Below are 26,859 nucleotides of genomic sequence, written 5' to 3'. Positions count from 1 at the left end.
CAGCTCAGACCGTGGGGAGAGTGCGTCGGGTTCTGCCCCCTCGGCGGAGCCGCATTCTTCCAGGGCAGGGCCACTCCTCTTCGCCGCTTTCCCAGCGCCGCCGCGGCCGCCGGGAAGAAGGGAGGGAGGAAGGGCGGGAGTGATCGAGAAAGCTAGCGAAGAGGGCGAGCGAGGAACTGGGGCTCTACTGGAGCGGAGCTCCCGGGCGGCTCTGCCACGGCTGACAGAGCTGCGGCCCCTCCCCGAGCCTGGGGCATCCCCACCCCGCTCCTGGCACCCCCGCCTTGACCCGGGGAGCGCAGTCGCTCCCCCTCCTCCCAGCCTACACACACACCCTCTCCCCCGACGCCCGGGTTCAGGCTTGGCCCCACTGAAGCGGGAGGTGGCCAGAGTTCCCCTCACCTGCTCTGGAGTCGCCAACGCTGCAAGGAGGGTGCACTGATCCAGACCAGGGAGCCAGGACCCAGGTTCCAAGTGGTCATTTTTCTTTGCCTCAGTTTCCCCACGGAGTCCCGGATGGCTGGAAGATGTCTTTGACAAGACGAAGTCAGAACTGAGAACTGACTTCTCTCGTTGGACAGTTTCCTGAAGAGCCCTCAGCACGAGCACACCGCAGGGCACAGGGAGCCCGCGGGAGAAGAAGCTCCCTTCTGGGCAGCCGGGCTTCCACCCACCTCCGGGCTTTGCGCCTGCCCCTTGGGAGGGGTCAGCTTTGGTCTCGGAGTTTGGTCCTAGCAGAGGCTCCTGTAGCCCCAAAGATCTTCAGCCTGCCCCATGCTTCCCTTAGCGTGCAGGCGTCCTTGTCCAGAAGTCTCCTGCCCTCCCCAGGATCCCATATTCCTGCTCCAGGCGCATAGACTCGCTTCACATGAAATGAGGAGGACCTAAGGATCCCAATCTTGGCCCAGCCCTAGGACAGCCAGGGAAAGAGCCTGATCTTGGGGTGCACAATCAAGGCACGCCACCTTAGGGAGCTCCAGTGGCAGTGAAGGGGTTAGGTGCCACTGCACTCTTGCCTGACTCACCCTCCCAGCTCTAACCACTGTGGGCTATTTTTGCCAGAGAGGGGCCCCAGGCTTCCCAGCCGCCCCCCCTGCCCCTGCCAGACCGCAGCCCAAGGAACGGCTGGCCCTTCGATCCCAAGGCTGGCACGCTGACTCAGAGACAGGCCCCCCAGGGAAGCAGAGCCACGGGGCTGAAACCCACATCCACAGTCATCTCTTCCTTGGTGGTGGCCATGTAGCTCTGCTGAGCAGCCAGCCTCCAGCCTGCGCTTCTGGAGTCCTGGCCCGTGCTGCAGGGGACACTGCTGTCTAGGAGGCAGAGCAGTCTGGAGAGATCAGAGATTTTCATCTGGTGGGATATTTATTGATCACCGTTATGTGCCAGGCCCTGAGCAAGCTAGAGAGGTATAAGTGCTATGGTTCCTGACAATGGACAGCTGTGACCAAGAAGGTTGCTTTTTTCTGGGTTCCCACCTGAGGGAGGTGGGGGGAGAAGGTACCCTAGAGCTCTTGCCTCTCCTTCCTATTTAGGGGACAAGAACCAAACCGTGTGTGGCTTTTGAGGCCATCAGAATCCACAAGACCTATCCCAGTAGCTTTCATCCTTACACCTGGATTTCGTGATTCTTGCCAGTGTCTTCATCCTTCTTCCTGCATATCAGCCTAGAAATCCACCCAGGTCCCTGGAGGAGGGGAGTGAGGTTTCCTAGTCCTCTCTTCTCCCATGGGGATCACTTGGACATGTGTCTCTGAGTCCCCCTCAGGTTTTGGATTGTATCTTCTGGTTTGGTCCTTGTCAGGCTGCAATATAATCAGATGCCCAGGAAGAGCCAGGGTCAGAACCATCAATTGCAACTTCTCAGTGACTCCAGGGCTCCACAAGTTAGCCTGTCCCAAATCCAAAAACCCATACAGCTGGTCTCTCTTCCTGCAGAAGTATAGCTCTGGGACAGGAGGCCAAAGGCAGGCAGACTGGGTGGCCTGAGCTGGCCCCCAGTGCCCTCAGCCCGACCGGCTGGCCTGAGCACTGACCCGCAGGCCGCTGAGGGTGGTGGGGCAGGCGGGGCCTGGAGAGGGCTGTGGGTACACACCCATTGCCTAATATCCCAAGCACGCGGCCAGCTCCAGGAAAGGGGAGGGGCGGGAACCAGAGAGACCTTGACAAGGGTTGGGGCCATGACTAGAGGGGAAAGTGAGGGGCTGTCGTTACTTCAGGGAGGGAGTGGGAACAAGCTGATCCCCCTGCTCCTTGATGAGAAGAGTGAAGGGCTGTCTTCCCACCATAGGGATGGAGGGTGTAGCAGGATCTATCTGGGAAGGACCCTGGGGCCCTGGAGGGCGGGGGTCAAACAAGAATGGGGGCCTCTGGAGATTGGGGGATCGAGCAACTGAGGCGGTGGCTAAAGCCAAGAGCAGCCTCGGAAACCTCCTTCTCCTCCTCCCGCTGTGTTTGCCTTGGCCCAGGGTCCCGAGTGAGTCATCTATTGCTGAGCCGCTGATAGGGGCGGCCAGGCCCGGGGAACCCAAATTATAGGCCCAGGAGGGATGGATGCGCCCGCAGTGGTGAGCTCAGCTGTGCTGCCCACCCTCCTCCTCTCACGCCTTCTGCTGCAGCACCGCAGGCCACCACCTGGAGGCACCAAAGGGTCCGAAACCCAACTGCGCTGGACTCTCAGGAAGCCCCCACGTTCAGCAGTGAGCTCCAAGAGTGGGTGGGATTACCTTAGCCAGAACTTGGTCCGCTTCTCTGCCAGAGGCTGATGCCTTCTCAGACCGAGGAGGTAGTGCCGCCTGCTGGTGCTTCAAAGGAAGGTAGGCTCCTCTGCCCACAAGCTCAGCCCTGTTCCCCTGCTTCCTCCCCAGACACCAAGATCAAGGTAAAGCCCCTCTCCCCTCAGACAGCTCTCTCCCCTTTTCTATTCCAGAGGGCTGATTTGCTACCGATTTTATACTTTAAGCCTTTAAAATTCTCAGTGATCAAAAGTGATACAAAGAAAAACAAAGCAGGGTAAAGGAGATAGTGGGATTTCATTTTATAGGGGGAGGGAAAAGGAAGTGAGACAACAAACCCATGGAGTTACCTGAGGAAGGGCATTTCAGAAGACAGAAAAGCAAGTGCAAAGAGACAGGAGCTTGTTTGGAATGTTCAAGGAATTAGCAAGGAAGCCAGTGTGGTGAGAGGGAGGAACCCACCTGGGAGAGAGTAGCAGGCAGTGAAATTAGAGGACAAGCTAGGAGCAGGGTCAGATCATAAAGGGCTTTGTAGGCTACTGTTAAGATTTTGCCTTTTTCTTTGAGTGAGATGGGGCATCACTGGAAAATTCTGAGCAGGGAAATTAATAATCTGACTTTTGTTTTAGAAAGAATAGCTCTGGTTGCTGTGTGGAGAACAGACTGTGGGTGTGGAGAGGGCACGCGTGTGCGCGCGCACGCACACACACACACACACACACAGCCACTAGTGTGCACCTTCCGGCCCATAAGCACAAACTGCCGTTGTAGCAGTAGGGTGGTAAGAATGGATCAGATTCTGCATATATTTTGAAGACAGAAGGACAGGATTTGTTGACTGATTTGAAGTTCAGTATAAGAAAACAGATGAGTCAAGGATAACTTTTAAAGTTCTTTTCCTGAGCAACTAAAGGAAGGATGGAGTTGCCATTTACTGAGATGAGGATGACTGATGACAGAGCAGGTTAGGGCGAGGGAAGAATCAGGAGTTCAAGTGTCGGGCATGTGCCTTTTTGAGATGCTTATTCAGTTGTTAGATGTGCAAGTCAGTGGGTCCAGAGATATAAATTAGGGAGCTTGAGACTAGAGAGTTCACCAAAGGAGTGAGTGTAGACTGAGAAGAAGCTCCCGATGGAATTGGGGTACAGCCCCAATTTAGTTTAGAAACTGGTACACAAGGTGGAACCAGATAAGGAGACTGGGAAGGTGAGCGGCCCAGGAGGTAGGAATGGTGTTCCAGAACATTTCAAAAAGGAGGAAGTGTTCAACTCTGGCTGCTGCTCCTGAAAGGTGAATCATCATGAGCCCCGAGAGGTGACTGTAGAGCAACAAGGAGGTCAGGGATGATTTTGGTAGGAGGAAGAGCGGGTCCGAAGGTCTGATTAGGGTGGAAAGAGAGAATAAAGAAAAGAAATTGGTGTTAGTGATTAAGGTAAACCGTTTGAGTTTTGCTGTAAAAGAAAACAGACAAATGAGGCAATCTTGGGTGGCAGTGTGGAGTCAAATAAGTTTTGGGGTTTTTAGATGGGAGATATTACAGCATATTTATATGCTGGTGACTATGATCCAGTAGAGAGACAAGTTGATGATACAGAAAAGAAACAGAGAACAATGGACAGAGTGATGATCTGATCCAAATAGAAATTTGGGCCAGGTCACACATAATGTGACCCCTCCTGCTCTTCTGTTCCTGGTGGGTGGCTGGCTTCTTCTTTTCTCTCTTTCCACCTCTGCTTGTCACCAGTGGTCACAGAGAGGGTTTCCCTTTCTGTTGGCCCCCCTCCCACCTCCTTTGGGGTTTTATCAATCCACCAGCCAAAAGACTTGACCCAGGCCCCAGTAAGGAGAAACTGCTAAAGGATAAAGCTGCCCATGGTACATTGTCTATTTACTTGAGCCATCTGTGCTGGGTGCCCTCTGCAGAGACTACTGGTTTTTGGACCCTCAGAGAATGCTGGGCCAGTACACATTGTCCCTCAAGGTTGAATCCTTAGAGGAGCCAGGTACACTGTACTGGGGGAAGGGCCTGGGAAGAACAATCCCTTCAAAAGTAACCTCCATTCGGCTTCATTTAGGTTAACACATATCTCATTTAAAATGCAAATGCCCAGGAAGATCAATTAAACTTATCCGGCATTTATTCTTTAGAGTGATTTCCCTGCTTTGGAGGGGAGGCCTGGTCATTTCTAGGACTTGGGACTCTTTAGATACATTACTCAGTGAGAAAACATCCTAAAGGCAAAAGACATGAAAAAGAGAGAATCCAAAAGAGAGGCAGGAATCACAATCACAAGCAGCTGGTCAGGTGAAAAAGGCCTGGGCTTTGAGTCAAAATAGTGTGGGTTTCAGCCTGGCTCTGTCATTTATCAGCTGTGTGGACCTTGGACAACTACCTAACCTAATTTTTCCTCTGTAAAATGGGAGGGGATCCTCCCTCCTGCCAGGGGCCAGCGGTGTGTGCTCATGGGTATGATAACTAGGAGGGAACAGCAGCCACTTCTTCAATAGAAGGCCAATGTGGTCTTGAACCTGAATTGGAGTCCCTGGGAGGGGAGAGAAAAGTGTACAACAGAGGAAGGAGATGGTTGCAGGTGCTCTGGGTCTCCCAGCCTGGTTAGAGTGGAAAGAACCAGAGTTTGGGAGCAAGACAGAAACTTGGCAGAAAAATCCAAAAATAATCAAAACATGGAAGCACAGGTTTCCTATTCTGGGTTCACTTTAGCCAGCGGCCCTTCTCTTCCCAGTTCTCCCCCACCACACATACACCTGACATCTATTCCATTGCCCTTCCTCCTGAGCCTAGTCCTCAGAGACTAGACACTCCAGGCCTTGTTCATCTTGACACTACCTTGGTTGCTGGCTCAGCCCTCCCCCCCAGTGACATGCACAGCTTACACATACCACAGGATGACACACCATAGGATGACACAAGGTACACAGGGCAAGAGTGACACATATATGCATATTTAATCTCCCCATGCACACATTCATCCACCCATTCACCCACCTCCACACACAGTCCCAGACATTCTCTATTCCCCAGTTAACTGGGTCTCTCCTGACAGTAATTGCCCCTCCTTCCTGACACATAGAAGATGGTACACTGCCCCAGGTGGTGGCTGAGACAAGATGACTTGATGATCCCTTCTGACCTGAGTCAAATTCCAAAATTCTTTAGAAAGGCTTCTAACATTCCTCCTTAAACCATGGAGTTTCTGTACATGAAAACACACATGAGTGTGTATACTCAGAACACATTCGTGCACATTCTCACACGCACTCACATCTGCATTGTCTCACTTACACACACACACACACACACACACACACACAGCCACTAGTGTGCACCTTCCGGCCCATAAGCACAGGCTGCCGCTTCTTCAGGTTTCTCTTCATAGCCAGGCTCTGTTTAGTCAGCTCACCCCCCAACCCACCACCGGGGATTTCCCTGACCACAGCCCCACCTCCACCCCCAGTCTCCCCCTTTTCCTTCCCTACCCAGCCATCGGGGGTTCCTGGGAGGGAAGGCTTCTCCCCAGAGTCGCTGCCCAGAACCACAGCTTTCCTTCCTCCACTTAGGATGGGGGAGAGAGGGGACACCCGCGAAGCCTGGGGTGACGTCGAGGGGACAGCCCCAGGGCAGGCGGCAAAGCAGCTGGGTTCGGTGGATTCTCACGGAAAACCCAGAGAGCACATTGTCGCTGCGCCCCCTGGCGGACGCTGGCCCCCGACGGGCTCCCGACGCCAACGGGAGAGAGGCAGGCGGGCGGGCGCGCGTGGGAGGGCGCCCTAAGGGGAGGGGTCGACGGCCAGTGCAGGCCCGGAGGCGGGAGCCACCGGGCAGGGGGCGGGGGTGAGCCCCGACGGCCAGCCCTTCAGCGTTGGGCTCAGACGGGCGGGAGCCACGGCCCCGCTCGCTGCCCATTGTCTGTGCGTGCCCCTGACCAGTGCGCCCTGGTGCCACAGTGCGCCCGGCGGAGCAGCCTCCTACCGTCACTTCAGCCAGGGCCGCAGCTATAAGAGGCGGTGCCGCCCGCCCCGCCGCGGCGGCCTCAGCCCACCAGCTGGGACCGCGAGCCATGCTGCCCGCCGCCCGCCCCCGGGGCTGTTAGAGCCAGACTGCGAACTCTCACCACTGCCGCCACCGCCGCATCCCGTCCCACCGTCGCGGGCAGCAGCCAAAGCCGCCCCAACTGCAACACAGAGCGGGCGAGGCCAGGCAGGCCATGGGGCACTGGGCGCTGCTGCCCGGCTGGGTTTCTGCTGCCCTGCTGCTGGCGCTGGCCGCCCTGCCTGCAGCTCTGGCCGCCAACAGCAGTGGCCGATGGTGGTAAGTGAGCTGGTGCGGGGTCGCCACTTGTCCGGGGCGCAGAGCCAGGGGCCAGCCCTATCCAGCTCCCACGCGCTGGGATCGGTCCGCAGACAGGCTCCCTCCAGCGCTCGGACTTCTTCCCCACGGGACACCGAGGGGCGCTCTGGAGCGGAGTTGCTCCAGAAAATCCAGCTCTGCTGAAGTGGGGTGAATGGTCCGGCCACGGCAGTCCACGATACTCCAGACGCGAGCCCACTCCCTCCCAGCACCGCCCTTCTTCCGTGAGCCCCAAACCCAGGCTTACGGTGGTAGCCACACCACAGGTTTCCCTGCTTCAGGAAGTGAGAGGCCAGGCGTGCTTAGGACGGAGACAAGAAGAGGGTGGGACTCCTCCGCATTTCACGCCTTGGGTGGGCATGGATTGCAGGCCAGGATTTCTTCGCCAGGCTGCCCGGAGCATGCTCTGAGAGCCAAGGTGGACATCTATTTTCCGGGTTCCCTATGCTTCCCCTGTCCAGTCTCCACACCCAGGGCCCCTAGCACCCCTAGAACTCGTGGTCTCACAAAAGTCTGGACGACCAGTCCTTTCCATCTAGCGAGCCCAGGAGAGCAGAGTCATTACCTTGTTATTGATCTCCCGCCGCTCTTTCCAGGCAAATAGCTCCAGGAACACAGCAGGGTGGGCACGGCCTTTTTGGTTAGGGTAAAGGTCCCCCTTCCAGAGCCTGAGCTATCATGCGTCTCACCAGGGGCATCGTGAACGTAGCCTCCTCCACGAACCTACTGACCGACTCCAAGAGTCTGCAGCTGGTGCTGGAGCCCAGTCTGCAGCTGCTGAGCCGCAAACAGCGGCGGCTGATCCGCCAGAACCCAGGGATCCTGCACAGCGTGAGTGGGGGGCTGCAGAGCGCTGTGCGAGAGTGCAAGTGGCAGTTCCGGAACCGCCGCTGGAACTGCCCCACGGCTTCGGGGCCCCACCTCTTCGGCAAGATCGTCAACCGAGGTGGGTACCCAGGAAGGCGACGCCTCCTCCGGGACAAGGGGAACTCGGGGTCACCCACAGGGCATGGGTGGGCGAATGCAGGGAAGATGTCCCAGGCTCCTGCGGGGTCACACAATCAACTGGCCAGGAGCTTTATGCTCAGCGCCAGCTCTGGACCAAACTCAGCCTCCCAGACGCTTTCAAGCCCTACACCTCGGACACGAAGCTTAACTTTTCCGAGCCACTGCCTCAGAAAAAGGGAATTCTGAATTGTGGCCGCTGGCCGCCGAGCGCTGGCCAGGGTCGCCCCCTCTCCCCCGCCCCCCCTGAGTCCTGCTCTCTGTAGGGTTGTGTCGTGCCTCCAGCCCAGCAAGGTTTGCTTCGCCGACGTGGGCCGAGTTTGGGCTGCAGAGAGGTCTTGGCGGTGCAGAGTTCTTCCGCTCCCCTTTCTTCGTTTCTTTTCTTTCTTTTTTTTTTTTTCTTTCTGGGGTTGCCCCACTTCCACCGAGGAGCCAAAATGCGCGCTGAGTCTCTAAGGCGTGATTACAAAGGTGGACGTGGTTGCGTGCCCACCCACGTGCTTTCCCTAGGAGCCCAGCTTCCCAGCACAGCCCGCCGCCCGGCCTCCACGGGCGCAGGCGGCGCGTAGGACTCAAGGGTCCCGAGCCCGCCACGGAGGGTGCAGGCCGCCCTTCGCTGATCCCTGGCCCCTTCCCCCACAGGCTGTCGGGAAACCGCATTTATCTTCGCGATCACCTCTGCTGGGGTTACCCACTCGGTGGCTCGCTCCTGCTCCGAGGGCTCCATAGAGTCCTGCACGTGCGACTATCGGCGACGCGGCCCCGGGGGCCCCGACTGGCACTGGGGAGGCTGCAGCGACAACATCGACTTCGGTCGCCTCTTCGGCCGGGAGTTCGTGGATTCCGGGGAGAAGGGCCGGGACCTGCGCTTCCTCATGAACCTTCACAACAACGAGGCGGGCCGAACGGTGAGCGGGCTGGAGGAGCTCCGCGCCCAAGCGGGTGGCCGGGATCTGCGCGGGGCTAACCTCCTGCTTGGGGAGTAACGGTGGGCGACAAGGCCAGGACTTAGGGAGGAGAACCAGGGGAGAGCATCCTGAGGGAGCGGGGGGCTTGGAGGGAAGCCTGAGAATGGAAGGGTTACGCGGCAGGAGGCAAAGGGATGCCTGGGGCCGAGGACAGGTAGAACCGAAGAGGTTATAAGTCATGTAACCCATGGAAATTACTGCCGACTGCCCCCTCCGTTGTCCAGATTCAAAAAATAAGGCTGAAAGGCCAAGACAGCGTGATATCCGAATCTCTGCGGGATGTTTCCTGCCTCCCTTCCCCTGGGCACGGCGAGGCCGGGCCCTGTGCCGAGGCCCCAGCGCGCCCGGGAGGAGGCCGTTACCGGGGATGGCGGCTCTGGCTCCGCGGTGCCCTGGGACAGCCTTTCTCTCCCTTCCCCCCAGACCGTCTTCTCCGAGATGCGCCAGGAGTGCAAGTGCCACGGGATGTCCGGCTCGTGCACGGTGCGCACGTGCTGGATGCGGCTGCCCACGCTGCGCGCCGTGGGCGACGTGCTGCGCGACCGCTTCGACGGCGCCTCGCGCGTCCTCTATGGCAACCGGGGCAGCAACCGCGCCTCGCGGGCGGAACTGCTCCGCCTCGAGCCGGAAGACCCTGCGCACAAGCCGCCTTCACCCCATGACCTCGTCTATTTCGAGAAATCGCCCAACTTCTGCACGTACAGCGGACGCTTGGGTACAGCGGGCACTGCGGGGCGCGCCTGCAATAGCTCGTCGCCCGCGCTGGACGGCTGTGAGCTGCTCTGCTGCGGCCGGGGCCACCGCACACGCACGCAGCGCGTCACTGAGCGCTGCAACTGCACCTTCCACTGGTGCTGCCACGTCAGCTGCCGCAACTGCACGCACACGCGCGTCCTGCACGAGTGTCTGTGACTCGCTGCCTGGACTCGCCCCCCCTCCCCCGCCGCCACGCAGATTCCCTGTCACCTAAGACCCTGATCTCACCCAGTCTGTCCATCCACATCCCCGCGATTCTTACGTACCCTCCTCCTACCTGGGGACTGCTGAAACCACTTGCCGGGGGCGGTAGGAACCTTCTTGCCATCCTCATGGACCTGCCCTCACCTACCTCCCTCCCTCTCCGCGGGAGACCCCATTGCACTGCCCCCCTGCTTGGCTAGGAGGTGAGAGAAGGATTCGTCCCCTCCCCCATGGCGAGTCAGCTCCAGACGGATACCACGCCGCCGCCGACCTCCCTGCCTCTCTTCCTCCCATTTTAACTCCGTTTTCTCCCAATGCCTACACGCCCCTGCCAAGGGTGCAGACCCTGAACACACACACCCATGGGCATCAGGGCCTTTCTCCTCCCCACCTACAGCTGAAGCCGGAGGTGCCAGGGTGAAAGGGCAGCTGCAGCTGTGGTGATATGGAAAGTGAAGTTGGGGGGACCCAGCAGAAACACCCCCATTCTTCCAGCCCCAGTCATGGAGCCATTGAACAGCTGTGAGCCATGCCTCCCTCAGCCACCTCCTACACTTTCCTGTCCTGCCTCCTCATCAGTGTGTAAATAATTTGCACTGAAACGTGGATACAAAGCCACGCGTTTGGTTGTTGTAAATAAAACTATTTATTGTGCTGGGTTCCAGCCTGGTTTGCAGAGACCACTTCCACCCCCCAACCAAATCCCTCTCCACTCTTCTCTTCTTTTGCCCTTCAGCCTTTTCTGATCCCTCTTCTCCTCTCCCCAATTTTTCAAAGATGCTTTTGCCTCCTGGAATCAGCATTTCCTTCCACTGTAGCTATTAGTGGCTCCTCGCCCCCACCGATACAGTATCTATCTTCCTCTGCAGAATAAAAATCTCTATTTTTATCAATGACTTGGTAGCTTTTCTTTGAATCCAGAACACACCATTGTTTACCTCTCTTAAACAAATAGGATACGTTGTTGGGGGACTGGTTGTCTGGCCCTGCAAAAGGACCCTGAGATTCTGACCCTTGGTTGACCCTAATGAGGCCACTGGGGATCCAGGTCCCCAGAAGAACCTGGTCAGAAGCCCAAAGATCCTGCAAGTTTCCTTTTCTTATTCAAACACCAACTGGCTGTGTGATATTGGACAAGTGCATGACGGCCTCAGTTTCTCCCCTTGCTGAATGGGAGTTGAACAAACTCGGAGCCTGCCTTTCCTAGCTGGAACAGTGGGTGTGAGAATAGCTACAGCTGAGTGATAGCCATGACTGCGTTCTGGAAAGAAACCAAAGAAAGAGAACACCCAAGAAAGGGTGCTGCTGCCTCTGGTGTGGAGCTACTGGTCCCCGAAGCCTATCTGCTTCAGCTGTGGTCAGGCAGTGGGCAGTGAGGACTTACAACAACGTAACCAAAAGGAAACCCAAGTGTGGCCCATGACCAAACCATGAAGCTAGCCATTCCCATAAAGAGCCCATTGAGGAGTCTGTCCCTAACAACACTGACACCTCTGTGCGTGCATTCGCGAGTTGGCTGGCGGAAGTACTAATCCTGCCCACAGCCCTAAACCTGTCTCTAACTCTAATCCTCTCCCCATGCCTAGGTCTAAGTGTAACCTTAGCCTTAACCCTAACTTCAAACACTAACCCCTTCCTAAACGCTAATGCCTCTCCCTAATCCTAACACTTCCCCCCAGGGGAGGACTCGAAAGGCAGGGGGAGCTATGAAGCTCTCCACCCGCCCCCCCCCCCAAAGGCAACAACTGATCCCAGCCAAATGGAGAATTTCCCCCTCTCCCCAGGACTCTTTTGCTGTGGTTGGTGCCTCCCACCTCTCCCTGGGTGTGTGAACTCTGACCCTGTTGGCCTTTGGGATGTGTGGGGGTAGAGGAGTGGAGCCAGGAGCTGCTCAATGCTGCCATGCCACCCCTTTCCCTTTCTCTTCATCCGCCAAGCTAGCACTAGCTCAGTTCTGATGGGCAGTCAGGGGGAGGAATATTATTGATCTGGGATAGGAGGCACCTGACAAGCCTTGGATTTCCAGTAAAGAACCCCCTGCAGAGAGGCTATTAGATCCCTCAGCTTCTAAAGCAAGAAGTTAATGGGCTGCCAGAGGCAGGAGGGGGGCTTATGCCCCCGGTGGACAATGCCAGAGTTGGGGAGAAGCAGCAGGGTGGAGAATAGAAGGGTTGGCAGCTGGCCCCAACCACTCTCACCTAACTCCTGACTCCGAGAGCTAGATCAGTATCTGCTTTAGGCCCAGATGCTGGAAGGCTTTGGGCTGAGTGGACACATAGGAGCTGGAAGAAGAGCAAGAGAAAGCAATGAATCCTGTTCTGACCTGAACTAGCTTTTCAACAAATCTTTTGGTGTGTTGTTTTTTTTTCCCAGCCTTGGTTGCCTTAGCTATTAAATAGGGATGGTTATGGGCACTTTGACTTCTTCAGGAAGGTGATGAGGTTCAGAGGAGATCATGTGCATGAAAGCTCCGGTCATTTGAACACTTGCTGACACCTCTTCTGTGCCAGGCATCTGCCCAATGCTGGGGATGCAGCCATGGTGCCTGCTTGAAAAGTTCACAGTCCAGCTGGGGAGTCAAGCACACCCGCACTTCATATGATGTAGTGCTTTGCAGATCTTATAGCCCCTTCGCTTGCTTTCCCCCCTTTTTATTGGGGTATGGTTGTCTGGCGTCTGTCCTTAAACCTCACCCATGTGCAGAGGGTATTGGACGTCCCCGAGCACCCACTGTACCCCCCCATTACATCCATGTAGAAGAGGGAAGTGCAGAATGAGGACTAGTTCTCAAGGGGGCATACCCCAATAAAAGGGGGGAAAGCAAGCGAAGGGGCTATAAGATCTGCAAAGCACTACATCATATGAAGTAATTATTTTGTGATTATGAGCATCTATGCCATCCTCAGGCAAAACCTGAGCAGTAAATCCTGGGGAGAAAAACAGCTGTGCCCGGAGAGAGGCCTCCCTACGGTCTCAGGGCCCAGAGCGGCTCAGGGGGGTGCATAGGAGAGTCCTATCGGGAATGGGCCCGGTGCCTCAGCCCTGCCCCATCCACGCAGGCTGTCCTCCCACCCACCTCTGATCTTCAGGTGCCAGAGGCCACACACCAGGGGAATCTGAGGCTGCCAGGGACCCTGACACAGGGTTGGCCTCAGCAAGTGAGGGAGGTGCAGGTCTTGAAATATCCAGGGGGAGGGGGAGAGGAAAACCTGAGAGGACTGAGATGGCGGGCAGGCACAGTCCCCAGGGGGTCAGCAAGCTGGCACCACGCACACCCTGCCACACGCACCCTGGAAAAACCCTGTCAGTGGGGCTGCAAATACCCCAGGGTCTAGCACATCTCCCCCCACCCCCCAGGCTGGTTCAGTACTCCTCTCCAAGCCAGAGGGAGAAAAATAACAAAATGAGGAGAAAATAAGCTGTTTGGCTGTGGTGTGAGCAGGAATATCCATGCAGAGCTGCCCACCACTCACCCTTACTCACTCTTTCCACACCCAGCCGGGGCGCCCAGCATGAGACAGACCACCCCTCTGCCCCCTCCCCCGTCTGGGCTAAAAGCAGACGCTGGTGAGCGAGCAGCAGGTTATAAATATGCCCAGGGAACTGCCGCCAACTCGCTCCCTTGTCATCCCCTGGGAGGGGATAGGGTGGGGTGGCTCCGAGGGAGGAGCCAGGGCTGCCCTGCTCCCTGGGGCCCAGCAGGAAGTGGGGCTTCCAAGAGGCTACTGCACTTTTTTTTTTTTTTTTGCTCTTTTTAAAGGGAAGGAACCACTGCCACTTGATTTTTCCTGGACATTTGCTCATCTGCTCAGAGGTGGGGTCCCCATCCCTCCTGGACCATGGCTGGGAGCTCAGAATGAAAGGGCCTGAGGCCACTCACTTTGTATCCTTGTGCAGCCCGGCACCATGTCTCTTCCTCACACCCATTTATCCTCAGCAAAACCGAAGTCCAGTCATTCATTCAACAGGCATTTACTGAGGACCTGCTGGAGGCCAGGCCCAGTGCACAAGCACACCTGCATGCACAAGTGTGCGCACATGCATGTGCACGCACACAGCAGCCTCCACTCCCATGTGTTCACACCAGCTCCTGCCCCCAGGACGGATGTCTTGGCTTTAACCTGGCCGCTTCATCAGGAAGGGGAACGCCTCAGGCTCCTGGTTCTACCTCAGAGTAAGGGGTGGGATGGGGTGGGGGATAGAGAACAGGGCCCCTAAACATTCCTGCTTCCACCATTTCCCTGATAAATGAGAGGGCCCTTTCCTCCCTGCCTAATCATCTGCCCGTGCAGTACCACCCTAGGAAGGAAGGGCCACTTGGTGGGACGCCGGAGGGCACCTGCCCAGGTTACCAGAGCGTTCTGCCTCCCAGCCCAGTTGGTGCGAAGCTGGGCAAGAGGGGGCAGTGCCACCCTGAGAAGCTCCCGGCTCTCCTTCCCCAAAGATGAATCCCTCCCTCTCCCTCTTCCCTATTAATCCTCGGAAGTGAGGCCCCTATTGTGGCCCCTCGCCCTCCTTGGCTGGCGTCTAATTAACTCCTCCTGCCCCCGGTTTTGTGTGCCCCCCTTACCCCACCTTGTCGGCCCCGCCCCTCCGCTCCGCCTGCTCCCCCCCACGGACATTCCAGCCCGGCTGGGCTGCTGTGCCAGGGCAACCAGGGCTGGACCAAGACCTAATCCCCCCGCCGCCTGGCCGGGCTGGGGGAGCCCCACTCACCTCCCGGCTCTCTGGGGGCTGCCCGGCTCTGCTGTGGCGGAGACACACAATCAGGACAAAGGCGCGGCCCCCAGGGGGCTAACTCAGCCTTCACGCCCAGGTTGTGCGGCATTTGGGGAGTTTAATGAATTGTCCATCACGCCTTTCAGGGCCCGCCCGTCAGCCTGGATTAATCTTCGGAGCCCTGGTGGGGTAGGAGACACTAAGCCTGTATTTATTACTCTCCCATTGTCACTAATTGAGGTAATTATCTGTGACTCTGGCCTGGCCAACAATACCGCATTCACTCCCGGGACCTCGATGGGCCTGGCTCCCACTCTCAGCACCAACCCTCCCTCCTCTATCAAACCCATCGAGGGCTAAGTTGGGCCCTGGAGCATGTTGGGAAAGTGGACAATGTCCCACAATGCTTCACCTCCCAACCAGTTCTCCCACAGCCACCATTATGGGGTTGCAGCTAGGGAGAGATTTGCCACCCCCAAATAGGTGAGAAAAGAAGGCAGACTGTCAGGGAACAGGTTTGGCTGGCAGTGCCCTCAGGCCCCAGAGGGGCATGTTTCTGAAGTCTTTGGTTTTCTGGACTCTCCAACTCTCTGGGCTGGTGGTCTGGGCCAGGGTCTCACAAGGCCCTTCTCTGGATCCATCTTCATGTCCCTCTAGCCTCCAGAGCTCTAGGGTATTGGGAGATCCCAACCCAGGCAAGGTGTACTCCGGTCAGGTCCCTACAGCTACCAGAGTGGCAGAATGGCTGTGAGTGTGACAGGGGAGTTTGGAAGAAAGAATAGGAAAGGGCTCATCAGGGAGCTGAGGGGAAGGGCAAGAAAAGCTATTTAAGTAAGGAGCATTCAGGGGTCACATTAATGTGGCCATGCAGCAATCTTAGGGAGAAATGTGGATTTGGAGGGAAGAGCAGTGCCAAAGAGTAAATTTAACATGGAGATGGCTTCCCAGGTCAAGGGGAATGGCCCTTGGGAACAGGTATGAGGGCGGGGGGAGGGAAGGGAGGCAGAGAGAGAAAGAAGGAGGAGTAGGTGGAGGAGGAGGAGGAGGAGAAGAAAGATTTGGTCAGGACCAGATGGTGAGCTCCTTGAGGGCAGGGACTGTGTTTTGGTCACTGTTGTTTTTCCAAGAGACTAACATTGTACCTGGCACATACTAGATACTGTCAGATAAATGGATGGATAGATGAGGTCTGGAGTACTTGCATTGGGGTTAGGGGTCTGCCAGCTCTTCTCTTCCATAGGTGCACGCAGGCTCTTTATTCTGTCTCAGGACCTGCTGGAAGGAAATGTCTAGACCATACCGGGACAGTACTTGGAGGGGCACTTCACCAGCTGCAAAACTTAAGGACCATGGCTAACTCAGAGCTACAGTTGGAACAGCGCCACCTTGTGGTGTCTCTTGGGAGAGCTCCTGGAAAGACCCCAGCAAAGAAAGCAGGGTAATTTCTCCTGAAAGCATGGGGAATGGGGGGTCATACCAAGAAGCAGCCACTCTTCTTCCTATATATCTGCCACCGAATCGCTGTGCCAGTGTTCCTGTGGAACGGCTTTATCATCTCTTCCTCCCCCTGCCAGCATTTGCTGAGAGCCTGCTCCAGGCCAAGCTTGCAGGGGCTACAGAGCTAAGTCAAAGGCACTACCCTTAAGTAGCTGATGGTCCAGTGGGGAATTCCACAAGGCAACAGGACCAACAAAGGTCATAATCAAGCAGCAGCTAAGACAATGTTATAGGCATTGAGGAGGACATTTACAGCTCAAACGTTCTCTGCCCCTCACCTCTCCCTCAGCTTCTCTCATTAAAGCTCAAATGTTGTATCCTTGTTTTCCAGAGGCACTTCATGATTTGACTCCCACACATCATTCCAGAGTCCCATCCTTCTGCACTTCTTCATTCCCCAGCGCCTCTGTTCCCCATGAAAGCTGTGTGCTTCCCACCGTTCTATCTTTGTTCACACCCTGGAGTGTGCCTCTTGCCAATCTCCCCTGGTTGAAACCCATCTCAACTTTTCCTTCCTCCATGAAACTCTTCTAATTTTCCTTGGCAAAGTTGTCTTGTCTCATGAAGCACCTTCTTGGCAGGGCTTTCATTAACAGCACATACTAGCTGTCCCATGGGTGATTATCTGTTACTCATTCTCCTACTGTGCTTCTAGCTTCCCGAGCACATGAGCTCTGTTCATCTTAGCAGCCCTTGCAGAACTGAGTTAGGCACATCATATGCCCTTGTTAACAGACTAAATTGATGGATAGATGGATGGATGGATGGATGGATGGATAAATCAATGGATGGCTGACAGACGGGATGGTGATGGATGGATAAATGGACCGGTGGGATGTATAGATGGATGTATGCATACATAGATGCATGGATGGATGAACAGAAGGATTAATGGATGGGTGGATGGATGGATGAATGGAGCAACTGTTCTCTAAAAGGACTCACAAAAGCCTATGTAATAGCAGGGGCTTCCAGGAAGAGAGCTGCCCCTCCCGCCACCATGCCAGGACACGCAGAGGTGGTCACAGCACCCAGGTTGAGCCTTCCTTTGCTAATATATACATCCTTAGTGACTTGTCTCCCAAAGGTCTTGGTATATTCCCACTCCCAAGAAGTCACAGTCTAGGAGTTGCTCCTTCCTTCTTGCTTCCCTGGACCTTCTGGAATGAATGCCTTCATTAACGTGTTATTTTGTACAGCCTGCACTGATTCTGTAGGTTTCTTCTTCTGCATCCCTTTCCCCCATCTCACACACACCCTGGATTTCTGAGCTCCCTGAAGATAGGAACTGTGTCTGAATCTCTTGTATATCCCTAGGGCCTGGCATAGTGTTTACTGGGTAAGTGAACAAATGAATTACCGAGAGAATGCTGACTCTTTTCCCACAGACACACTTTGCACACTTCCCATGTATTCATGTTCAGCCATCTCTCCTGGTCCTCCCCTCCTCACACGCATACACACACTCCTGACTCTGATTTCCTTAAAGTCCCAGAGTTGTGGCCTGGTTATTTCCTTTGCTAATTTGTGGCTGATCCTGGGAAGTCCCAGGGCTCTCCTGAGAGTCTGAAAGGGGAGGAGGCTCCTAGCTCCTCGAAAGCCACATTAACTGGGCTCCATTTGGAACAGAAAAGGGCTTTCCTGGGAAGAACCTGGCTGTGGGGAGGGCAGTAGGGTCCCGTGGTAACCTGAGGGCTGCTGCCCGACCTGGCCACGCCCTCCTGCCTCTGCTGTCCCTACTCCTGACCTGTGACGCTGTCCCACGGTGGGGGGTGGTTGTGGCAGAGACAGCCAGATTTAGAAGTAATTTTCGCAGCAGGGAGCCTCCGGCCTGCCACCCACAGGGCCCTTCGAGCCAGTCTGAGATATGGCTCATCAAGGGCTGCCCCCAGATCTGCAGTCGCTCCTCCCTTCTCCCCAGATCTTTAGCAGCTGGTGCTGACTCCATTCTCAGGCAAAGATGGAGGAAGTCCTGGGGTGGGAGCATGTGACTTTGACACCCTAACCACCCAAGTGCTCCTAGTGTACCATTCAGCCATTCAAGCAGCTTGTCTCCACCTCAGGGATCCCCTCTCCTCTGGATCTGGCCTCTGCTGCCTCTTCCTCCTCTTCCCTATCCTCATGTTCCCATACCCCCAACACTAATGAAACAGCCCTAGAGAGAAATAATAATCAGAACTCAACCCTTATATATCACTTGCTAGGTCCCAGGCATTGTTCTCAGTGTTTCACATATTGAATCATTTAATCCTCCCAACAAGACCATGAAAGGAACACCATTAATAACCCAGTTTTATAACTGACACCAAGACACAAAGAGGTTGAGTAACTTGCCAAGGTCACACAGCTTGTATGAGACAGAGGCAAGATTCAAACCCAGGCCACATAGTCCGTGTCCTAAATACAAGACTGCCCTAGTTTTCTGACAACAGTGGAGAGAAGTAGAGGTAGGGGAAGAGGAGGAAGAGGCAGCAGAGGCCAGATCCAGTGTGGGTAAACTCTTAAAAACTGGTCTCCTGGCTGTTCAGCCGCTAAGAGGCTCAGGCTGTGAGGTGGGGCACACCTCCACAGTGCCGGCCCCTCCCATACAGCTCACTCTTCCACCAGCCTCAGAGCCCTGCCTCCCTGGGCTGCAGCACAATCCAGGCAGATACTGTCACCACGGCCCTGACCTTCCTCTGTCTCCCTCCTAGCCTGAAGCCAGTCCTCCTCTCAAGCCCAGAGGCCAGAGGCACACACCCCTCAGCTGGACCAACTCATCCCAACCGCCTCACTTTTCTCCCTTCCTTCGTTGTCCACAGCTCCCCCGAATGTACCCTCAACTTCAGTCAAATCAGACCATTCCTCCCACACCTACGCCTCTTGTTTTTGCTGTTCTTTCTACTTAAAACCCCTTTCCCCAAATTCAGTCTTTTTTTGTACTTAACACTCGCTGTTTAATTTTATCCTTATTTGTGTGTTTTCACCTTCACCCCTCACCAAGCAGGCCTCACTCCTCTTTCCTGGAGTCCAGCCCAATTCCTGGTTCCTCTCAGGTGTTCAGTAACTGCTCAATGGTTAGAACCTGTAGTAGATAGAATTGTAGGTGGAAGGGAGACAGACCTCAGGAACCTTTGATCTCTGCTCAAGGCGACCCCCACTTCCTTTACTTCCTCCACCAGGAGCTAACTGGAAACCTGGCGGTGTGGGTTTCAGGCAGGTTCTGGGATAGACCTTCCCTGGGTGACTCTGACCAACATTCTCCCCTCAGGTTCAGAAGCTCAAAGAGGGCCTCCCTCCGGCTCCAACAAACCAAGGCCAGGCAGCCAGCTTAGGGCCCCAGCCCGGTCCCCATCCTGCACAGTCTCTCCAGGTGCGCGTGGAGAGTGATACGGAGATAATTGGAGACCAAAACCATAAGTGGTTGGAGAGCGGGACTGGTGATCTGAACGCTGAGCCAGAGTCGGAGTTGGCGGGGCTGGGGTGGGGGGGGGGGGCGGGCAGAGGCGGAGTGGAGGGCAGGGCCAGGCAGGACTCTGAGACTGAGTCTGGGCGAAGCCCCCGCGCCCGGCGAGTCGGCGGCTAAATTTACCCAGGCTGACTCAGCCCTTGCCCGGAATGGGGGGTGGGGGGAGTGCGCGGGGCAGTGGGAAGAGCCAGCGGGGGTGGGGGGCAAGGAAGGGAGAGTCCGCGCTGGGGGAGACAGGAGTGGGCCGGGAGTTTCCATCAAAGAAAGGAGTCTCTCCACCCGGTCCCCCCTCCACCCTCCACACCTCCCCTCCACCCACCAAGCGGGAAGGAGCGGAAGAGCCCTGTGGGTGGGACGCTGTGGGGACAGGGTAGGTGAAAGGAAGAAGAGGCCAAGGTTGGACAAAGGGAAGCTTGGATTTATTGAGCGCCTACCGTGTGCCAGGCACTGTGCAAGGCGCTTTACATACATTATCGCATTAAATCCTCACAACAACCCTGCGAGGTAGGTGTTTATATACCCCCATTTGACAGATGAGGAAAGTGAGGCTCAGGGAGGTGAAGTGATTTGGCCAAGTTCACATGGCTAGTAAATAGAGAGAGAGGAGGTGTCCAAGATAAGAGACAAAAAAAAGACCTCAGAGTCTGGGTCCCAAGCCGTTTGGCGTGGATAAATACAAAGAGGGGCTCATTGAGAGGCCTGCTCCCGACCTCGCACACCTGGAGGCGGCGAGGCTGGGGACCCCGCGTTAACTAGGGATCAATCCATTAACTGGCCTATGGGAGTAGGAAGGGCTCGCGGACTAGCTACAGGGGAAATCCGCGACCTGCGCGCGCCCCATAGTGGCCACAGCGAGGATCACAACCTACACCTACAGGCTTTTTCGGACAGCCTCCCTCTTCCTTCTGTAAGCAGTTTCTGGAAGAGGCAGAGATGCAAGAAATCCTCAGGATTCTTTCAGATGAATGATACCACCTGGGTGGAAAATCGTGGCAATGATTCAGAGCATCACTAAGAAACAGTGGGGAGGAGAAAGAGGAAGGTCTGAAGAGGTCCCAAGCCGATTCATTGTCTGCCTCCCCTCTCCTGCTTGGACCACCACAGGCCAGGGACAGTGACAAGGCCACCATCCTGCCCTGCCTTGGGTAACCCTCATCTAGACCTGAAAGACTGGGATAGGAGCCCTTGCCCATTGACTCGGCTCTTCTGTAAACCCTGGACAGTCTCTAGAATTGAGAATGAGTGCAGGTGACAATGAAGCCACCCAGAAACCCTCGGACTCTGTTCATCTATTCCTAACTCTTTCTTGGCTTGTGAAGGGAAGGATGCGATCAAAGCTTCCCCGAAGGCTCCAAAACGACATGGCTGGACCTTAGAACGCCTTCATATTACATCTGAGGAGGCCTGGAGAAGGAAAGTGACTTGCCTAAGGTGCCCCAGTGAGTGAGTGCAGAGTTAGGACAGGAACCCAGGACTTGTGACATCAAAGTGAGCCCTCTTCCTGCTTTGCTGGTTCCTCTGGACTCCTTCCTCTGCTGCCAAGGGCTTCTCTGTCACCTGTTCACTTCAGTCCAAAGCCTCTCCATCACTCCCTCCCTCCTGCCCAGAGGCCCTTCCCTGAAGTTGCCATCCCATGACTATACCATTCCTGCCCTCCTGCCTACTCTTGGCCAGGCTTCTCTGCTCAACTCCACACCCAGGGCAGCAGCTACCCCTGCTGAAGCCCTTACCGGAGTGCCCTAAAAGGAGCAGGCATTAAAGTCTACTGCTCACCTGACCTCTCCTGGTCTAAAAAAAAAATAAAAAAAAAATTACAGCCCTAGCCGGTTTGGCTCAGTGACTAGCGTGTCAGCCTGAGGAAGGAAGGTCCCGGGTTTGAGTCTGGTCAAGGGCACGTACCTCGGTTGCAGGCTCCTCCCTGGCCCAGGCCCTGGTCCAGCCACGTGCAGGAGGCAACCAATCAATGTGTTTCTCTCACTTAGATATTTCTCTCTGTCTTTCCCTCTCTCTTCCACTCTCTCTGAAAATCAAAGGGAAAATATCCTCGGGTGAGGATTTAAAAACAATTACAAACCAGCCTGTGTTCCCTTTCCTTTCATCTGGGCGGCTTCTTTCTGGGTTATGGGAACCGGTACCGGTAAGGGGTACAAGGAAGTCTGTGAGGAAGTACGGGGACCAGTGGGCCCGAGGATGGATGGGCTGGGAAACACAAATACAGCGAAGAGCCTCTTACTGCCGCTCCCTGTCTCTCTGTGGGGTCCCCTTGGCGCTCCTCTCTCCAAAGAGGGCCTCCTCGGTTTGGCTGATGACACCCAGAATCCTCCGGATGCTGCCGTTCGGCGGTGCGGCCTTCCCGCCTTCCCGGCGCCCGGCCCGCTCGCTCCGCCAGGAGGCGCCGGCGGCTTCTGTGTCGCTTCCCTCCGAAGAGCTGCTGCTGTGGGCGCCGAGCTCCGCAGCTTCGTCCGAGTCCGAGTCCGGGGCGGTGTGGCGGCGGATGCGGGACACGGCCTCCCTCAGGGCCCCGGCGTAGGGTCCCGGGGTCCGCGCCCAGCCCCGCCCCGCGGGCCGTGGGACCCCCGCCACTGCCCCCGAGCCCTCCGCACTCCCCGCGCCCCCCGGCGTCGCCGGGCCGAGGGCGGAGTGCCCTAGGCTCCCCGGCTGCGTGGGGGCGCCTTGCAGGTTCACTTCGTCCACCGGGAGCCCCAAGATGCGGGAGGCGCGCTCCTCCAAAGAGGAGTCCGCGGGCTTCCCGCCCTCCGCTTCGAACCCGCGCCCCGCATGTGGCTGTGGTGAGAGGCGACTGCTCGACAGCAGCTTTTGGCAAGGGGAAGGGAAGCCCGCGGCCCCCGCCCCCGCCGCCTGGCCGGGCTTCGGCTGGCGGGGGGCATCTCCCACGATGCGTGGCACCCCAGCGGGCAAAAGCTGCACGTGCTGGGTTCGAGGGGTCGGAACGTACTGGGACTTGATCACCACGCACGTGGCGTCAATGACGAAAATGCCTTCTCCGCGAGCAGGGCCGCTGGAACTGCGGGGCAGGGTGTGGGCGCGGCGGGGCGCCTTCCAAGCCTCCAAGGGTCCGGCCCTCTCCCGGTGACCCAGGGCCTCCCTGGATCCCGTGCCTCCTGGAGCCCAGGGTCTGGGGAGGGTCTGGCTGTGTGGGGGCGGATGCTTTTTCAGGGAGGGAATCCAGGGTTTGGGGAGCCCGCTCTGTCCTGTACATTCTTCCCCTTCCCCGGGGCCCTTGAGGTGGGGCCTGGACCTGGGAGCGGGACGCGGGCGGCTGGGAGTCTCGGTGGCGGACCCCGCAGAAGCTGTCGCCCCGCCGGGGTTCCCAGCAGCTCGGGCCTGGGGGTGGCCGTCGCTACCACTGTTCAGGCCGGCAGCAGCCAGCCCCAGGCTTTTCTCTGCCGCCCCCTTGCGGGGCTCCAGCCTTGGCCTAGCTGTTGCACAGCCTGGGGACCCCCCCAAGAGACCCCGCTCCTGTCGAAGACCCCAAGCCCCTAGGACGTCCCGGTAAATCCGAGGATCCAGCCTTTTCTTCGTGCACCCTCCCTCTGTCCTGGCCGGAGTCTGAGCAGGGGCTGACGAGCCGGGCGCCTGGGAGGGCTCGGGGCCTCTTCTAGCCCCCAAAGTCCTGTGGGGGCCTTCATAAGAAGGAGGAGCCACATAGGGCGGCGGGCGGTCCCAGCGGCGGCGTGGGGCCGTCCCCGCAGCGGCCCTCAGCAGCAGGTGAGCCTCGTAGCTTGGGGGCCCTGGCCTTCGACCTCCCCAGGGCCCCACCCACGCCGCCCTTGGGTCGCTCTGCGGCTGCAGGGATGGACGGGGCGGTCGCCCCACCGGCCCCGGGCGCTCTGGCCGCGATGGAGCTGGGAGCCTGGCAGGCTGTGCCACCCGAGGGGCGTTCCGAGGCTCCGGGCGCGGCCGACCCGGGGGGCTCCTTCGGGCCCCACCAGCCTTGCGCCTTTTCCGCTCGGTCTCCTTGGCCTCCCGCTCTTGCGATGCCGCTTTCCTTTTCTCTTGCTCCCGGGCTCGGGCCTCGGCTGGGGGCCCCGCCCGCCAGTTGGTCGCCTCCTGCAACACCCGGGCGGCCCAGGGCCGGCGGGGAGGCGGCTCAAGGGATCCCGGGCGCGGCCCACACCTGGGACAATGAGCAGGAACCCAGGTGAGCAGTTTGTGGGGGAAGGGAGCCGAGGTCCGGGGAGCTGGGAGCACTGCAGACCACTCTGGGCAGCCATGTGGAAGGGTGTGTGTGTGTGTGTGTGTGTGTGTGTGTGTACGCACGTGCACATATATGTTGGGGCTGAAGTCTAAGCGGGATTTTTCACCATCCCTCCATGCACAGTTTACCGGCGTCTGCCCCATCTCACCTCCTGCCCTTTTCACACCCATCCCTGTTTCCCCGAACAACGCAGGTTAGGTCAAACGCTAGCTCTCCGGATGGGTTGGGGGCGCGTGGGAAAGAGAAGGGGGACCAGCAGCGCTGGCTGTGCCTGGGGGAAGTCCAGACCCACCCCACCACACTCTTCCCCTCACTTCTCCTTCACTCACGTGTGGCTCTGGGGCTCGCGGATCCAGTGGCTGGCCTGGAAGTCCATGGTCTGTCGAGGAGGGGCACGGGGACTGTAATGACAGGAAATAGTCTTCACTTGGATCACCAGCAGCTTGGATTTCTGCACCCAGAGGCAGCTTCCAGACTCCTCATCCTGGCGCTCCCGGGGGCTGTCGGGCCCCTCGGAGAATAAATGACCATCCAGCATCCTGCCCCACCCCACCCCGGCCCCCCACCCTCCCACCCGCCCCCGAGAGCCCCCTCCCAGCCCAGGAAGCCGGCGCCCACTGCAGAGCGACAGGCCCAGCGACTGGGGACTATATATACCCGGGCACACGTGTGTGTGCCTGTCTGTGTGTGTGTGAGTGCATGTGACATGGCGGGGATGGCTCCGCGCTGCTACCTCCCCCATGTGCACGGCCGCCCCCTGTGGCCCGGATTTGGGATCCCCTTCCCACTTCTCATGTCCCCCAAGCCTGATGGAACCTGCAGGAGTGGGCAGGGGACTTCTTATTGCCAAGCTGACAGTGCCCCCTCCCCCACCCCCATTGCTTCAACCTTCCTGCTATTTTAACCCTTCACTCCCCTCCTTGTCAAGGTGCTTGACCACCAGGGTTCTGCCCTTGACTTCCTGCCTCAGACTTCAGGGACTTCAGTTTCTCTGACAGGGAGGTGATGGAAATGGAACTTAAGGTCTCTGCCTGCCACTCTTGCTGGTTTCCATGGGGTTGGGGTGCAGGAGGGGCTGGCCCAGGCTGGGGGGCTATTTTTAGCGGCAGTGGCATTCGGGTGCAGAGAGGAGATGAGTAACCAGCTTCCATGTGGTGGAAGGAGGAGGCAGTAGCTTTCATGCAGCTTTTGTGTGGCTGGGGGAGCTATCCTCCCCTAGCTTAAAAGGGTGACCCCCAGCCCCTTAACTGTAGCCCAGGACTGCTGGTACAGCAGGAGAAAGGAATCTGTCTTAGCCACAGAAACTGCCCCACACTCCTGTTCTAGATGTTTGTCCTTGGGCACCCATGGAGCCAGCTCCCTGCAGCGTGCTCTCTCACAATCCAGAAGCCAGAATTTTGGGGTCATACTGTTCTGTGCCCACACAGCTCTGCTTAGCCTTATGGAGGATAGACTAGGGTGCTTATGCATTTATTCGCACCCTTTCGGAGGAATGTTGTGCTCCCTTGGCAAAACTAATCCCCTAGCAACTGAGGTGATAAAAGTGGCCCGTTTTCCAGCTTAGAGCCCCCCATCACCGCTACCACAATGCCTAGCTCACTCAGCCCCCACCTGAAGTGGTGCTCAAGATGCTCACATTTTAGGCTCATTCTGTCCTGGGGAGTTACATTCACATGTCTCTCCCCGCCCCCCAAGCCTATACCAGGTGTCCCCCGATTCACCATGGCAATGTTAGTGGCAGCACAGCCCACGCCAACTCTTCCATGCAGAGACTTAGCAACCATGCCTGGCAACCATGGCAGCAGCTCCAGTGGAGGGGAGGGGTGTGGGGTGAGGGAAGAGAGTGTATATAGCAATGGTTCCTGAGAAAGAAGGGATCATTTGCCTCTCCTGAGAAGGACAGGTGAAAATAGGTTATAAGGCTCCAAATTTTGTTCCTAGTCTTTCCTTCTGCTCATCCTCAGACTCTGAGACTGGTTGGGTTTTAGCAGGGAATGGGAGAAGCAAGAGATCCTAATTTGTTTTCCACTAACATACCTGCAGCCCTTTGGGTAGACCCTTGCCCAGAAGGGTTGTTTTGGGGCAGACCAACTTAATGAGAGAACCAGAGCAACAAAACACAGGCCTTCTGCTCCCTAACATGGACTTTTTAAAAGGACCTATATATCCCCTATCCCATCCGTTGACAACCCGTCTCCCCCCACCCCCCGCCGCCTTACACCTACCAGTTGCGCTGATGGCTCTTTGCTTGAAGGTGCTTCCCACCAGAGTCCTAAGGCTTTTTAAAGTCCTTGCCTCCTCCCTAGACAAATCCTACTTCATGATGGAATGTGACACAAGGAGACATCTGTCCTTTCCTCCATGCACTCACCCCCACACATACAAACATACTCTAATTATAATAACTTGGAACATCCCCCTCCCTTAAGTCTCGGAATGTGCTGAGAGCTGTGAAGAGGTGAATGCGCAGGGGCTTCTTCAAAGCCAGGACGTAGCACTGAAAGCTGCCTTGATGCTTTCCCCACATTCCATCGGGGAAGCCTGACTTGGAGGGACCAATATGGTTGGGTTCATTAGGGTTCTTGGGCAAGTGGGGTTAGGGGCAAGGTGCTACTCTGAAATCGCTTCTGGTCTTGGTATCCAAGATGGAAATGATATACCTGCAAAGCAGTGGTGAGATGGTATCCAGAATTTGGCTCATACCCAGCAGTCTAGGTGTCATTATACTGTTGTTTTTTTAAAATATATTTTTATTGATTTCAGAGAGGGAGAGAATCATTGATGGGCTGCCTCCTGCAGGCCCCACACTGGGGATCACGCCTATAACCCAGGCATATGCCCCAACTGGGAATCAAATTGTGACCTCCTGGTTCATAGGTCAATGCTCAATCACTGAACCACGCCAGCTAGACTTGACTACTCTTTTGGCCCATATGGTT

General features: G+C 56.8%; 2 protein-coding genes across 2 annotated transcripts; one reads left to right on the top strand and one right to left on the bottom strand.

Annotated features, from left to right (window-relative positions):
• Positions 1-6,961: 6,961 nt before the first annotated feature.
• WNT1 (Wnt family member 1) lies at positions 6,962-9,989 on the top strand. The gene is made up of 4 exons (XM_008140628.3): positions 6,962-7,065; positions 7,797-8,050; positions 8,752-9,017; positions 9,501-9,989. The coding sequence occupies exons 1-4, from the start codon at positions 6,962-6,964 to the stop codon at positions 9,987-9,989; spliced, it is 1,113 nt and encodes a 370-aa protein (XP_008138850.1).
• Positions 9,990-21,930: 11,941 nt separating this feature from the next.
• DDN (dendrin) lies at positions 21,931-24,458 on the bottom strand. Its single transcript, XM_008140901.3, has 2 exons — positions 24,250-24,458; positions 21,931-23,839 (listed from the first exon to the last, which is right to left on the bottom strand). Exons 1-2 carry the CDS (start codon positions 24,456-24,458, stop codon positions 21,931-21,933), a joined length of 2,118 nt encoding a protein of 705 aa, XP_008139123.2.
• Between the last annotated feature and the right edge of the window lie 2,401 nt (positions 24,459-26,859).

Source organism: Eptesicus fuscus, chromosome 7 (genome assembly GCF_027574615.1).
Source record: "Eptesicus fuscus isolate TK198812 chromosome 7, DD_ASM_mEF_20220401, whole genome shotgun sequence".
In the NCBI taxonomy this organism is placed as follows: domain Eukaryota; kingdom Metazoa; phylum Chordata; class Mammalia; order Chiroptera; family Vespertilionidae; genus Eptesicus; species Eptesicus fuscus.
This window is presented reverse-complemented; position numbering and strand designations above follow the sequence as displayed.

Excerpts from the sequence above, each read along its gene's own strand:
- WNT1 (XM_008140628.3), top strand. The coding sequence starts at position 6,962 with ATGGGGCACTGGGCGCTGCTGCCCGGCTGGGTTTCTGCTGCCCTGCTG. Across the intron at positions 7,066-7,796 it reads AACAGCAGTGGCCGATGGTG|GGGCATCGTGAACGTAGCCT; the intron begins GTAAGTGAGCTG and ends GCGTCTCACCAG. Across the intron at positions 8,051-8,751 it reads CGGCAAGATCGTCAACCGAG|GCTGTCGGGAAACCGCATTT; the intron begins GTGGGTACCCAG and ends CTTCCCCCACAG.
- DDN (XM_008140901.3), bottom strand. The coding sequence starts at position 24,458 with ATGCTGGATGGTCATTTATTCTCCGAGGGGCCCGACAGCCCCCGGGAG. Across the intron at positions 23,840-24,249 it reads CGCGAGCCCCAGAGCCACAC|GTGTGGGCCGCGCCCGGGAT; the intron begins GTGAGTGAAGGA and ends TCATTGTCCCAG.